This window comes from Pseudorca crassidens, chromosome 3 (genome assembly GCF_039906515.1).
Source record: "Pseudorca crassidens isolate mPseCra1 chromosome 3, mPseCra1.hap1, whole genome shotgun sequence".
NCBI classification, from domain to species: Eukaryota; Metazoa; Chordata; class Mammalia; order Artiodactyla; family Delphinidae; genus Pseudorca; species Pseudorca crassidens.
The window spans coordinates 26,993,083-27,006,905 of record NC_090298.1 but is presented as its reverse complement, the minus strand read 5'-3'; the positions used below and the strand labels follow the sequence as shown (position 1 = coordinate 27,006,905).

The following is a 13,823-nucleotide window of genomic DNA, read 5'->3' as shown; positions in this document are numbered from 1 at the left end:
CTAAAAGACTTATTTTTCATTTTCACAAAGAACTTTATTGAATAACATATTCACCCTTTGTTCCACTACCTTCTGCCATTTTTCAGGCAACTTCATAATTCCATCTTCCCAAAACCTTTTATCTTTTTGAGCAAAGAACTGTTCCAGTTGCCTTTTACAGTCTTCCAGGGAATTGAAATTTTTTCCACTAAGAGAATTTTATAAAGACCAAAATAAGTGGACGTTCGAAGGTGCAGTGTCTGGTGAATATGGCAGATGAATCAGAACTTCCCAGCCAAGCTGTAACAGTTTTTGCCTGGTCATCAAAGAAACATGCAGTCTTGCGTTATCCTGATGGAAGATGATGTGTTTTCTGTTGAGTAATTCTGGACGCTTTTCATCAAGTGCTGCTTTCAGTTGATCTAACTGGGAGCAGTACTTGTTGGAATTAATTGTTTGGTTTTCCAGAAGGAGCTCATCATAAAGGACTCCCTTCCAGTTCCACCATATACACATCACCTTCTTTGTTGTTTTTTTAAATTACTATTATTATTTTTATTTTTGGCTGCATTGGGTCTTCATTGCTGCGTGCAGGCTTTCTCTAGTTGCGGTGAGCGGGGGCTACTCTTTGTTGCGGTGCGCGGGCTTCTCACTGCGGTGGCTTCTCTTGTTGTGGAGCACAGGGTCTAGGTGCGCGGGCTCATAGAGCACAGGCTCAGTAGTTGTGACGCACGGGCTTAGTTGCTCTGCGGCCTGTGGGATCTTCCCGGACCAAGGCTGGAACCCGTGTACCCTGCATTGGCAGGCGGATTCTTAACCACTGCACCACCAAGGAAGTCCCAACATCACCTTCTTTGGTTGAAGACCAGCCTTTGGTGTGGTTGGTGGTGGTTCATTTTGCTTACCCCACGATCTCTTCAGTTCCACATTATTGTACAGTATCCACTTTTCATCGCCCGTCACAATTTGTTTTAAAAACAGAACATTTTCATTACATTTAAGTAGAGAATCGCATGCAGAAATACGGTCAAGAAGGTATTTTTCCGCTTAACTTACGTGGAACCCACACAATCAAAGTGATTAACATAACCGAGCTGGTGCAAATGATTTTCAACGCTTGATTTGGGTATTTTGAGTATGTTGGCTATCTCCCGCGTGGTATAACATTGATTGTTTTCAATTAATGTCTTAATTTGATCGCTGTCAACTTCAACTGGTCTACCTGACCATGGAGCATCGTCCAGCAAGAAATTTCCAGCACGAAACTTCACAAACCACTTTTGACATGTTTGATCAGTCACAGCACCTTCTCCATACACTGCACAAATCTTTTTTTGCATTTCAGTTGCATTTTTACCTTTCTTGAAATAATAAAGCATAATATGCTGAAAATGTTGCTTTTTTCTTCCATCTTCAATATTAAAATGGCTACACAAAAATTCACCAATTTTGGTAAGTCTTTTTAAATGCACGCTGATATGACAGCTGTCACATACAATCTAGCAGAATTATTTCAAATGAAGTTAAAGACAACTAAGTGCTACTAGAGCCATCTTCTAGAAAAAAACCGAACAAACCTTTTGGCCAGTCCAGTAGTTTCCTGTTCTTACCTTCAAGCCCTTTACGCAGGTTCATTTTCTCTCAAAAGCACACAACAATCTTCTTTTGTTTTCGATCCTTGATTCTCACTGGAGAAAGAGGGGAATCATTCTGTGGACTGTCTTCTATTCTCTTTCTGACTCTGCTTAAGCTGCTTTCCTTTGCTCTGTGACTTTTGTTCCTTTATATGGGGAGTGCCCATCCCTGTCCCTCCACTTGGGACAACTGATAGTTGTCAATTCTAAATAATTAGTGTAATACATTGAACCAACTTGTTGAAATTTTCTGACTTCCTTTAGTTAAAAATGCTTAAAAAAAAAACTTAACACAACACTGTAAAAATCAACTATACTTCAATTAAAAAACAAAACAAAACAGCTTTTCACATAAACAAAAAGCTCCTGAGTGAATATGATGTTCTAGTGTGTATTATGAAAGTGTGGCTTTATGTTATTCATTTTGAGCCCTTAAATAAACAAAAATATTACCCCTTTCTCTTCTCTTTTAGGAAATTCACACAAATGAAAAGGAACTAACAGAGAAGGAAGTAACTCTTCACTTGTTGCCAGGTAACAGTCATCTTAGCATCTTACCTCATGTGCAATTCAAAGCCAGTGATAAATTGTGTCATCCCTAGTAGCACTATATATAAACTCCTTTGTTTTCATCTAGACAGTGTGTGACAGTAATGAGTTGGACAAAAATATCAATGTCTTTAGTTCAGTAACTGCGCACCTGGGACTGAGTATTCCAACAGCTACAAAGAATTTTTGTTTCCCCTTCCCCATAGCTGATGAAAATAAACATGGGAAATTCTCACCTCTTTTGTAAGCAAATGAGGTCTTTTTCCAGGGTGCCTTACTTGGCCCCATCCAGTATTCTGGTCCCCTGTCAGGAAGATCCTGGTCCCCTGCAGATCCCTACACCCAACCCCTGCTGGGGTTTAATCAAACGCTGGGGCTGCCAGGGCTTTGCTCTTCGGTCATCACCAAGGAGCCTGGATTGGTTGGATTCCTTCCTTCCTTTCTCCCTCCCTCCCTCCCTCCCTCCTTCCTTCCTTCCTTTCTTTCTTTCTTTCTTTCTCTCTCTCTCTTTCTTTCTTTCTTTCTCTCTCTCTCTTTCTTCCTTTCTTTCTTTCTTTCTTTCTTTCCTTCTTTCTTTCTTTCTTTCTTTCTTTCTTTCTTTCTTTCTTTCTCTCTTTCTTTCTTTCTCTTTCTCTCTTTCTCTCTCTCTTCCCTCTCTCTCTCTCTTCCCTCTCTCTTTCTTTCTCTCTTTCTGATGGAGGAGAGTGACTCTGTAGCTTAAGCCAAGTTTTAATCATTTCTGAATTCAGAAACAAACTTCTTGGTGGTGTAGCCTCCATATATGGGGCTATCCAGTGAGTTGTGCGTTCGATTGTTTTGCTACTTTCTTTTTTCCAGTCCCAAATAGCTTTTTTCATAAGTATTTTTAGATACATTTCCCAAAACAATTGAGTCCTCATTCTGGTTCTTTTAATTTTATTCCATTTTATTGAGAGGATATGAATATGTACAAGTTTCTGACTGATCCACCTTATTTGGTAAACATATCAGAATCTCTGACTTTTTAAAAAAATGTTTTTAAGTTTCAAAGGCTTTTCCCTATAATAATGGCCTAAACCTCAATCCATATATCCTATTGTATTTCCTCTTCTTGGGTTATATTGTAGATTCTGAAATTTACTTTTGTCTTTAGCTTAGTGTTATGTACATTCTCCATTCCCCTGGATTCCTGACGGCCTCTTCTAGGTGTGCAGCCCAGGCTTCCTAGACTAGACTGTGATCTTTTCCAGCTCGTGCCTCCCATGACCTGAGACTTTGAACGTACAAACTGACAAGTGTGGTGCAGGTCGCCATGCTTGCAGATCATCTCCTGGATGTCGTTTTAGCCCCTGTGTGCCAACTTCTGGTCTCCATTGCCTGACCATGGACCCATATGGCTTGCCTGGTCTTGGGAGAGGCTCACCATTAAAGTTGTTTTACACCAGGAGTTGAAAGCACAGGAAGCCTTGCTCATGTGTCTTCTACCTCGGATTCAGCTGAAGCACTTTTTCTGGGACTATTTTAAACCCTAATGAGGCCCTGACTTCACTGTTTTCTTCAAGCCTGGTGGTCTCTATAGAGGCTGACCTGGTGACAGAGCCATCTTCTTGTATTTCCATTGTAATTAACCCCTTGGAAGAGAGAAAAAAAACAAGGTTAAATATAATATGTGTCCCCTGATAATCTCAGTGTCTGGAATTCTTCTTTGTTTTCATATTCAAAGTTAGAATAAATGAATTTTGAGCCAAATGGTAAATTTAAAGACATTGAAGGAAGTATCCAGAGGGAGATTCTAAGGAGAAGATGGTTACCTGTTGGATGAGAAGAAAATTCCTTTTTCCTTCTTGTCACAAAGTATTTACACTTAGTCTTCTTTTTTTTTTTTTTTAATTTTACACTTAGTTTTTCATTTCCCCTGTATCCGTCTTTTTTTCCTGCCCTTACGCAGGCATCCAGCCCTCATGAGCCTCTCCACTTCCTGCCTATCCCTAAATCCTCATCTTTTTGACTATAGTGAGAAGTACTCTCTATCACCAGGAAATACAGCTCTCATGCTGCTGGGCGTCTGCAGATAGAGCAGGAAAGGTGACACACTGAGAGGAAATACTCTCAACTAAGAAAGAGAGGAAACAGGTTTTTTTCCCATAAACCTCTGACCTCCCTTTTCCTCCCATCCTTGTCCGTGGAGCCAGAATGAGTGCAGTCGTGCTGCACCCTCTGTGCCTGAGGAAGCTGCCTTAGGGCCCCGGGCCAGGGAGGCACCCGCCCTCTTTCCGCAGTTCCGGGGTGAGGAATGGCCCACCCTCACAGGAAGGGGGGCTCCAGAGCTACGTGCCAGAGCTCACTGGCCAGCCCTTCTGGCTTTGCTCACTTGGGTACCACTTCTCCAGAACTTCTGCTTGGGTCCAGGTGATGAAAGCACTAAGATCTGAGTTTGTAAGTGTAGCCGAGATCATTTCTACCTGTTTGGACACGTCCATTATTCACAGTGAGAAGATAGAGAAGTGCCCCATGTAGAAGTGTATCTGAGTCATTGTGATTTCACTTCTCCGCAGTCCCCACTCTGCTTCATCCTCTCCCCTAGGTTTTGCAGCTCCCGTGTGCTGTGTTGTAGTGTGTGTCTGTCTTACAGGAATAGAGTCGGGAAGCTTGTACTGTTTGCGTTCTGCATGTTGCCTGAGGACTCTAAGGAGGACTTGTTTTGGTTTTGATCAGGTGAACAGCTGCTCTGTGAAGCCAGCACAGTACTGAAGTGTGTCCAGGAAGACTCCTGCCAGCGTGGAATCTATGGGAGGCTTGTCTGCACAGACTTCAAGATTGCTTTCTTGGGCGATGACGAATCTGCATTGGATAATGATGTATGTGTGAGCTGCACTTGGTTGAGTTTATGGGAGCACTGCATTGGTGGCCCCATTGTCTTTTCTCCCAGCTTCTCAGTAACTCACCCCTAACGCATGTAAACACAAAGGCCAGAGTCTTTCTCACCACTAGTCTGCTCTCTCTCCTTTGGGATCTCCTTTCGGCGGAGGACCACCCTGCAGTTTCCCACCAGTGCCTCACGTCACGCTGGCTTGCGTTTGACCTCGTAGGTTGACGCCGTCAGCTTTTAATTTTCTTCTGTATTTCAGCACAGTACCTCTCACTCATGGGAATCACATCTCCCCAAATATACTAGTTCCCCATGTTTTCTCTATACTGGACTCTTCCTCAAATTTAGGAACTGAATTCAGTTGTGACACTGGTGCTGAATGCAGCACTGAGTTTGGGTTTACTTCGTGTTTGCTCTGTGCTTGTAAGACTTGTCCTCCTTAGGAAGAGTGAGCAGTGGAGTGAGGAGGGAACACCCGCACCCCTCAGGGTGCGCTGGTGGTAATGGGAACCGGCTGGCCCGGCCACGCCAGCACCCTGCCACCTGACAACGTGGGCTTCTGTGCAGCTGTTGCTGTAGCAGCCTGGTTCCTAGTCCTGTACAGAGGCAGCATTTACAGAGCTTGAATCTCATGGGGTTTTCTTCCTGCCTTCTCGTAGCTCTGTCACTCACCTGTCTACATTTGTGTGGAGAAATCTGAACCTATGCACCAGCTGCCAGCATCTCTCAGGGTGTTGTGCATGCGGCCTGTGGGTTGGCCTGGGAGCAGCCGGCAATGGCATGTCCTGCCTGGGTTTGAAGACAAGTGTTGCGCAGCATTTCTCACACACTTCACTTCATCGTCCCTTTCCTAGGGATGTGACTACATTTCCCTGTTTGTTTGTGTAGGATGTATACCTTTTCATTTATTTTTTCTAGCTTTACTGAGATATAATTGACATTTAACGTTGTATTAGTTTAAGATGTACAACGTGATGAATTTGGTGTATGTAAATATTGTGAAATGATCATCACAATATGTTTAGTTAACATCCATCACATCACATAGTTAAACAATTTTTTTCTTGTGATGAGAACTTTTAAGATCTACCCTCTTAGCAACTTTCAAATGTACAATGCAGTATTATTAACTCTAGTCACCATGCTGTACATTACATCTCCAGGACTTGTTTTATAATTGAATTTGTACCTTTTGACCACCTTCACCCATTTCCCCCACCCACTCCCCATTTTTCTTTATATGCACGTGGAGGATGGTGATTTGCTTTACCTGTAAATGTCACAGTGCATAGCAAGGAATCACAGTTGTTTCCTTTTGAATTTTTTAGGAAACGCAGTTTAAGAATAAGGTTATAGGAGAAAATGACATTACCCTCCACTGTGTTGATCAGATTTATGGAGGTGAGTATGTTTTCCCCTGGGGTGTTGCCAGCCTTTGAAAGTATAGCTGATAATGATGAGGTGTTTTTTTTTTTTTTTTGGTCCTTTATAGTTTACTGAAATTTCTTCACACATTTATCTTATTTAAATCAGTTTTATGGATGATAAAATTGAGATGCGAAGTGGCTTATTTGGGGTCGCTTAGCTGGAGGAGCTTGGACTTGAACATGGAACCTGTTCTTTCTAATACTCCACCGTGCTATTACATGATAGATATTGATCATATGTCAATGTTAGCTGTGCAGGTCTCACTTTAAAGGCTCACCTGATAAAGGTCTGTCATACCACACTCGGGTGTCTTTTCTTCTGACTAAACAAAGCCTCTCTGGGCTCCACTTCTCTGTTTTTGTAGTCAGGGCTTTGTCAGAAATCATTCAGTAGCCATTTATGGTGTTCCCAGCACCAAGAGGTGCTGCGTGGTGCAAACTCTGGGAAAGGGAGGAGGGTGTCAGGAGGGGCCCTAGCTATAAACCTGGGAGTTGACTGTCCCAAAAGCAGATCCCTAGTGATCTCCCATCTTTCGTAATCTCAGCTTTCAGAGCTGGGTTTTCTGCAGGAGTCAGTTCTGCCAACAGTGGCCAGTCCATTTGGGTCTGTGCTTCCTGGGGAGGAGTGAGGAACCCTGGCTGTTCCAGAGAACAGGGCCCCTGCTGGATGGGACTGGGCCCTGCTGACAGTTACTTAGAAGCTGGTGCCTTTCCTCTCACTTTTGAGAGGCGCCCTTGGAAGTTAATAGTCTACCTTGTTTCTTTAGCATTTAATTGTTGTCTTATAACATGATTTCCCTTCTTGATTTCATTGTTGATGTGTAGTGTTTGATGAGAAAAAAAAGACTCTCTTTGGACAGCTGAAGAAATACCCTGAGAAACTCATCATCCACTGCAAAGACCTCCGGGTATTCCACTTTTGTCTGAGGTACACAAAAGAAGAGGAAGTCAAAAGGGTAACTAGTCGCATGTGTTTTTAGGTTTTATTTCCCATCAGGTTTTCCCCACTTCAGTTCTTGCTTCCATTGCACGAAGGTTGAGGGGAGCCTTTCATTCTGTAAAGTTGACATTGGTTATACTCGCATGTGCTTTGATTAGAATTGAGACAGAATTTGGTAGAGCAGGACTATATTATCTTGGCACATGGCTGCGTTTAATCCTTCAGTTCATAATGTGTTCATTCCCACAGCCTGCAGAGGGTGGGAGGTGGTAAACCAGGATCAGAAGGCCGTCAGGGGAAGGGGAGGATGGAGCAGCTAGAAGCAACCCCCTTTCCCCACCTCTGACAGCCTTTCCAGAAGGCAGCAGCAGTGACCCCCAGCTCCCGGCATGAAGGAGTGGACATCTGGGAGGTCGTGGTTACGTGTGGAAGGAGGGGGAGGTACACGGTCATGGGCAAAGTGAGTCACCAAATGAGCCTGTGCTTTTGGTCCCTTACTTAATCAGGTTGCTGCAGCAAATTGAGACGTGTAACTGGGCAAACTGGTCACAATGGTTATTGTAGCTTCCAAGATTTCTCTTAAGGTATTGAAGGTCTCAGACTTGCCACTGTCATGGTAGATACATCAGGGGGAAATCTAGGGAGAGACCAGTTTATCTGTTGTCTTTGGCTGCAATGAGTTAAGCCTTCTTTTCAGGTATACTCTTAGTTTTCTTTCAGGTAGTGTGGTAGATCAGTTAGAGTAATAAACATGACTCCAGTATCTGTTCTGAGCAGGAAAAAGAGTGGTGTAGACTTGGAAATTCCCTGAGAAGCCAGAAACTTTATTTTGAATGATGATTTTAGTCATCTATCCGAACATACTTTTGTTTGGAACTTCAAACAAAAAGCATGAGGGATTGATTGCCTTATCTTCTAGAAGAAGATCCTTAAGGCCACAACAAGTAGAACAGAATAGCTAAGCATCTTGGTTATTATCTGGTCAGCTATATATCTTTGACATGTCAGATTTTTGGAGTATCTGAAAATGGGACTTAAGTTTTTTTAGTGCTTTGTTTTTGAGAAATTAGACTGTGTTTTAAAAATTGCCCTAGAAACTCAAAGCTCTTGAAAACCTGACAAAATGGTTAGCGTTCTGTTTACTTGGCATTATTTCAAGAGATCACATCACAGATACAGACCTCAATGAGAGTTAGTTAGCATGCTGCTCATCGGAGCCCATTAGCATTACGGAGACCTAGACAACTTGGATCTTGTCTCTCAGTGTTTATCTGCCAAAAGCATGACTGTATCCATCGCTTGGTTCTTTTCCAGATTGTCAGTGGCATAATCCATCATACCCAGGCCCCTAAACTGCTGAAACGATTGTTTCTGTTTTCCTACGCGACTGCAGCACAAAACCACACAGGTAAGCTTTCATCCGCAGGTAGGCAGGCCCCTTCCAGTTCCTACCTGCAACTTCTGGGAGAAAACCCATCCATGGGTTTTGTTCCCCTCTTCTCTAGCAGTGGGTCGCCTCTTGCTTGGGTGAGTCATTCAGATTTCTTTTAAAAAAAGGTTTCTATTTCTTTCCTGTGACCTTTGTTTCTTTAACTTATCTTTTAGGTTTGTTTGCTTTTTGTGAGGGATTATTTGTTTGTTGCTTATGAAAGAAAATCAATATATTATGATTGGGAATGTGAGGCTATAGAGAAGCAAAACTGAGACAAGTTTAAAATCACTCTGTCTGCCCCTGGATTCTGTTTTTCACTTTAATACACTTGGTTTCATTTCATAAGACCCTAAAAAATGTCTTGCATTCTAGAAAGTTTTTAAACAACCAGAACATGCCTTATAGCAAATGTTTGGGGGATGGGGAATGGAACAGTTGTACCTAAGAGAGCACATCAGAAAAGTAGTTTGGTTAGAAAACTTAAAATTCCAAATGTTTTCCATGCGATTCCCTGAAAAAGAGAGCAGTCTTTTAAGTAAGAAACTGTGGTCATCTGAATTAGCTATTAATAATGCCTAGCTTTGTACAGTGTTTCCACAGATGTCTGTCTTCTTCCTTCTCTGGATCTCTCCTCCTCCATCTGTCCACTTGCTCTGTCCATTCCTCTTTTTTTTTAATTCCAAATTATTAACAGTATTTTTATTTTTTCTTCCCGTTTTATTGAGATATAATTGACACATTACTGTATAAGTGTAAGGTGTACAGCATAATAATTCCATTCACATACATCTTGAAATGATGGCCACAGTAAGTTTAGTGAACATCCATCATCTCATATAAATATAATATTAAAGAAATAGAAAAAATTTTTTTCCTTGTGATGAGAACTCTTAGGATTTACTCTAACAGCTTTTGTGTATAACATACAACAGTGTTAATTATATTTATCATGTTGTGCATTACCTTCCTATCTGCCCATTACTCTTAACGTGAAGTTGATGTTTACTGATCCTGAGTGCCATGTGCCTTTCATCGGGGAGGTGGCGTGTTAGTTTAACTGCATGTATCATGCTTTCTGGAATGCAGAGTAGCTTTGTCACTAACTGCTCATTTGGTAAATGTTTATCGAACGCTTGCTGTGGGTCACACACCCTGGGGATATGAACAGGACTAAATCCCTGCCCTCTAAGAGCTTTAAGTCAAACAGAGTGATGTGTCCTGTGGTGGGAGGGAACGACCACGCTGGGGGAGGGAGGGCTGTCAGAGGGCGAAGGCTGGTCCTGAACTGCTGGTGAAGGATGTGGAGTGGCCGGTAGGCAGACAGGAGTATTTGAGGCAGCAGGACTGGCGTGTGCAGAGATGCAGATATCTGAGAGAGTAGCTTGCATTTGGGGGACTATGGTGGTCTAGTAGAAAAGGTGTGAATTTCCAGGTCTGTCCCACCTGAGTTCAAATCCTCGTCCAGCTGCCTAGTAGCTGTGTGATCCTGGGGATGGCACTTAACTCTTGGGCCTCTGTTTTCTCATTTCAAAAAATAGTGTTGTTAATGCTTCCCTTGAAGTGTTGTGAAAAGTACAAATTGTTAAATGCGTGGCACACGGGCGCAGTCATTAAATGAGGGTTAATTGGGAGTGTAACTGCCTACTCAGGACAGAGTACGCTCAGAGAGCCCCACTGACGTGAAATATACTGCGCACTACTCTCAGGCCAGCACAAAACTTGTTCCTTAATTCAGTAAGTTCATCTTTGTGAATGGTCTTTTCACTGTAGCCATATGTATAAGTGCTGATTAGCTGGGTGCTGGCTGACAACAGCTTGTTACAATATGAGATACACAAAATATGACTTCTTTGTTGATTGCTATAATTTACATAAACATTTATTGGGTCTACATTTGAAAATCATACTGTATTTTTAGGAATTCTGCCACTTCCTTATATCCTGATGCTTGGTCTGGACCCAGCACAGGACGGTTTCTCGGCTTCCCAGCATGTGTTGATCTGTGTGCCGAAACCCTTACCTTGGCTGACCCTGGCAGTAAGATCCCACATGCTGCGGGGCAACTAAGCCCGCGCGCCACAACTACTGAGCTCAGTACCTTGTGGTGGCTTTTTGTGCCAGAAAGCCCAGGATATATAGCATCTTCTATTCTATCTGAATTCTAGCCTTCTTTTCTCCTTCCACCCTCCATTTTTTTTGATGAGTAAAGGTTATAACTGATAGATGCGAGTTGATCAATTTGCTTTTTGATTGAGTAGGGGTTTCTAGAGGTGGGTGCCAGTCTGAACATCTTTCATTTTACTCAGGTTTAATAATTCACAAATGTACTTTGGCTAAAAGGTCCTAGGAGTATTGTTACTACTTATGTCCATGGGGGAATTTATTAATATTTGCATTTATTACTTTATGGAAATTTACTGCTGCCTGGGTTTGAATTGCATTTCTGCCATTGCCTAGCTCTGTGACCTTGGGCAAGTTAATTGGCCATTCTGTGCCATATCTGTAAAATGGAGGAAATAATATTACCTACGCTGTAGGGTTGTGAGGATTGAGTTATTATATGTAATATGCTCAGGATAGTGCCTGGTGTATTAAGTGCTATGTAAGCTTAACTGTTGTTGTTGTCATTGTTGTTGTTCTGTGGTACGCGGGCCTCTCACTGTTGTGGCCTCTCCGGTTGCGGAGCACAGGCTCCAGACGCACAGGCTCAGTGGCCATGGCTCACGGGCCCAGCCGCTCCGCGGCACGTGGGATCTTCCCGGACTGGGGCACGAACCCGCGTCTTCTGCATCGGCAGGCGGGCTCTCAACCACTGCGCCACCAGGGAAGCCCCTTAACTGTTGTTTTTAAATCATTATTTGTCTTATCATCCTTTGTACTATGATCTGTTTGTATTAAAAGGATTAGGTGGGAGTTTTATTAAACACTTTGTTTTTCCAGGAAGGCTTGATTTTTTTTTTGATATTTTTGTTTATTTTAAAAATTTGTTTATTTTTTTGGCTGTGTCGGGTCTTCATTGCGGCACACGGGCTTCTCTCTAGTTGTGGCACGCAGGTTTTCTCTCTCTAGTTGTGGCACGCAGGCTCCAGAGCGTGTGGGCTCTGTAGTTTGTGGCACGTGGCCTCTCTCGTTGAGGCGTGCGAGCTCAGTAGTTGTGGCGCGCAGGCTTAGTTGCCCTGTGGCATGTGGGATCTTAGTTTCCCGACCAGGGATCAAACCCATGTCCCCTGCATTGGAAAGTGGATTCTTTACCACTGGACCACCAGGGAGGTCCCAAGGCTTGTTTTTTTAAGATGTGCACAGGCTTGAATGAACTGATTTGTGTAAATACCCAGGGGTTGGGCTTCCCTGGTGGCGCAGTGGTTGAGAGTCCGTCTGCCGATGCAGGGGACACGGGTTCGTGCCCCGGTCCGGGAGGATCCCACATGCCGCGGAGCGGCTGGGCCCATGAGCCATGGCCACTGAGCCTGCGCGTCCGGAGCCTGTGCTCCGCAACCGGAGAGGCCACAACGCTGAGAGGCCCGCGTACCACAAAAAAAAAAAAAAAAATACCCAAGCGTGTTTGGCACCCGTCACCCCCATCAAGCTGTTCTGTGGCTTGGGAGAGGACCAAGGACACACCTGCTGGGCTGCAAGAGTAGTGCTACTGGGCACTTCCTCCTAGCAGGTAGCGGCAAGGTTAGGGACAGAAGTCCCCGTCACTGTGATGTGGCCCTTGGCTTGCAGGCCCTGACCTTCACCATAGCTGTCTGATTTGTTTCTAGCCCTCAGAAACCAGGTGTCACACTGAAAACGCCTCTTTGGGCAGTGCATCTTCACACTGAAGGAGGCTTCACACTCAGCAATCTGGCATGCTGTTCAAATGAGTTTGCCATCTTATGCACACATTGGTAGGGCTAAAAATATTTTATTATTTTAGCATTTGTGCCAAGCCTGTCTTTTAGTGCTGCACAGGATCTTTTTATGTTATATAAATTATCTCATGGTCAGATGACTGAAAATGGAGCTATAAATTACTTTTGCACGGAATGGAACAAGAACAGCTGCTTTCGCCCAGCACAAAAGACAGAGCCTCACTCATAATTTTGGATGAATGACAGAAAAAAGGAACAAGGTTAGGATGAAGCAGTGAGTTCATTCTGTGGGGATAAAAGTGGGCTTAGTGGAGGAAGTTGGGGCCCGAGGAGCCACTTTCACACCATTAAAATACCAGGGCTTCCCGACAAGATTTTACTGTCTTTCTCAATTTGTTTTGTTAGCTACTGATCCCAAGAACCATGCCGTAATGTTTGACACACTTCAGGACTGGTGTTGGGAGCTGGAGCGGACCAAAGGCAACATGAAGTACAAAGCAGTGAGTGTCAATGAAGGCTATAAAGTCTGTGAAAGGTAAGCTCTCAGTGTTGTGCTTTGCTTTTTGAACAGCTTTGTTGAGATTTAATTCACATGCCATACAATTCACCTGTTTGAAGTGTGCAGTGTTTTTTAGCACATACACAGGGTTGTGCAACCATCACTGCGGTCAATTTTAGAATATCTTCGTCATCCCCCAAATAACCCCTTACCCCTTAGTAGTCACTCCCCATTCCCCCGCTCCCCACTGCCCCAGCCCTAGACAGCCACTAACTACTTTCTGTCTCTATAGATTTGCCTATTCTTGGCATTTCACATAAATGGAACCATATAATACGTGGTCTTTGTGCCTGGCTTTGTTCACTTAACATAATGTTGTCAAGGCTCATCCATGTTTAGCATGTATCAGGATTTCATTGTTTTATTACTGCTGAATAATATCCCAGGATATGGGTATACCATATTTTATTTATCCATTCATCAGTTGATGGACACTGGCTTCTTTTCACGTTTTGGCTACTATGAATATGCTGCTACAAACATTAGTATACAAGGTTTCATATGGACATGTATTTTCAGTTCTCTTGGGTATATTCCTAGGGGTGGAATTGGTGGGTCATATAGTAACTCTGCGTTTAACCTTTTGAGGAACTGTCAGACT

The 13,823-nt window shown here is 43.2% G+C and overlaps 1 protein-coding gene across 2 annotated transcripts in view; it reads left to right on the top strand.

Annotated features, from left to right (window-relative positions):
• MTMR12 (myotubularin related protein 12) overlaps window positions 1–13,823 on the top strand; it is a 65,830-nt gene that overhangs the window by 24,330 nt on the left and 27,677 nt on the right. For both annotated transcript variants that reach the window (XM_067730469.1, XM_067730470.1), the window contains exons 2-7: window positions 2,087–2,147; window positions 4,857–4,999; window positions 6,339–6,411; window positions 7,263–7,393; window positions 8,692–8,785; window positions 13,069–13,198. In XM_067730469.1, coding sequence (XP_067586570.1) covers window positions 2,087–2,147; window positions 4,857–4,999; window positions 6,339–6,411; window positions 7,263–7,393; window positions 8,692–8,785; window positions 13,069–13,198 — 632 coding nt within the window. The remainder of the gene's footprint in view (window positions 1–2,086; window positions 2,148–4,856; window positions 5,000–6,338; window positions 6,412–7,262; window positions 7,394–8,691; window positions 8,786–13,068; window positions 13,199–13,823) is intronic.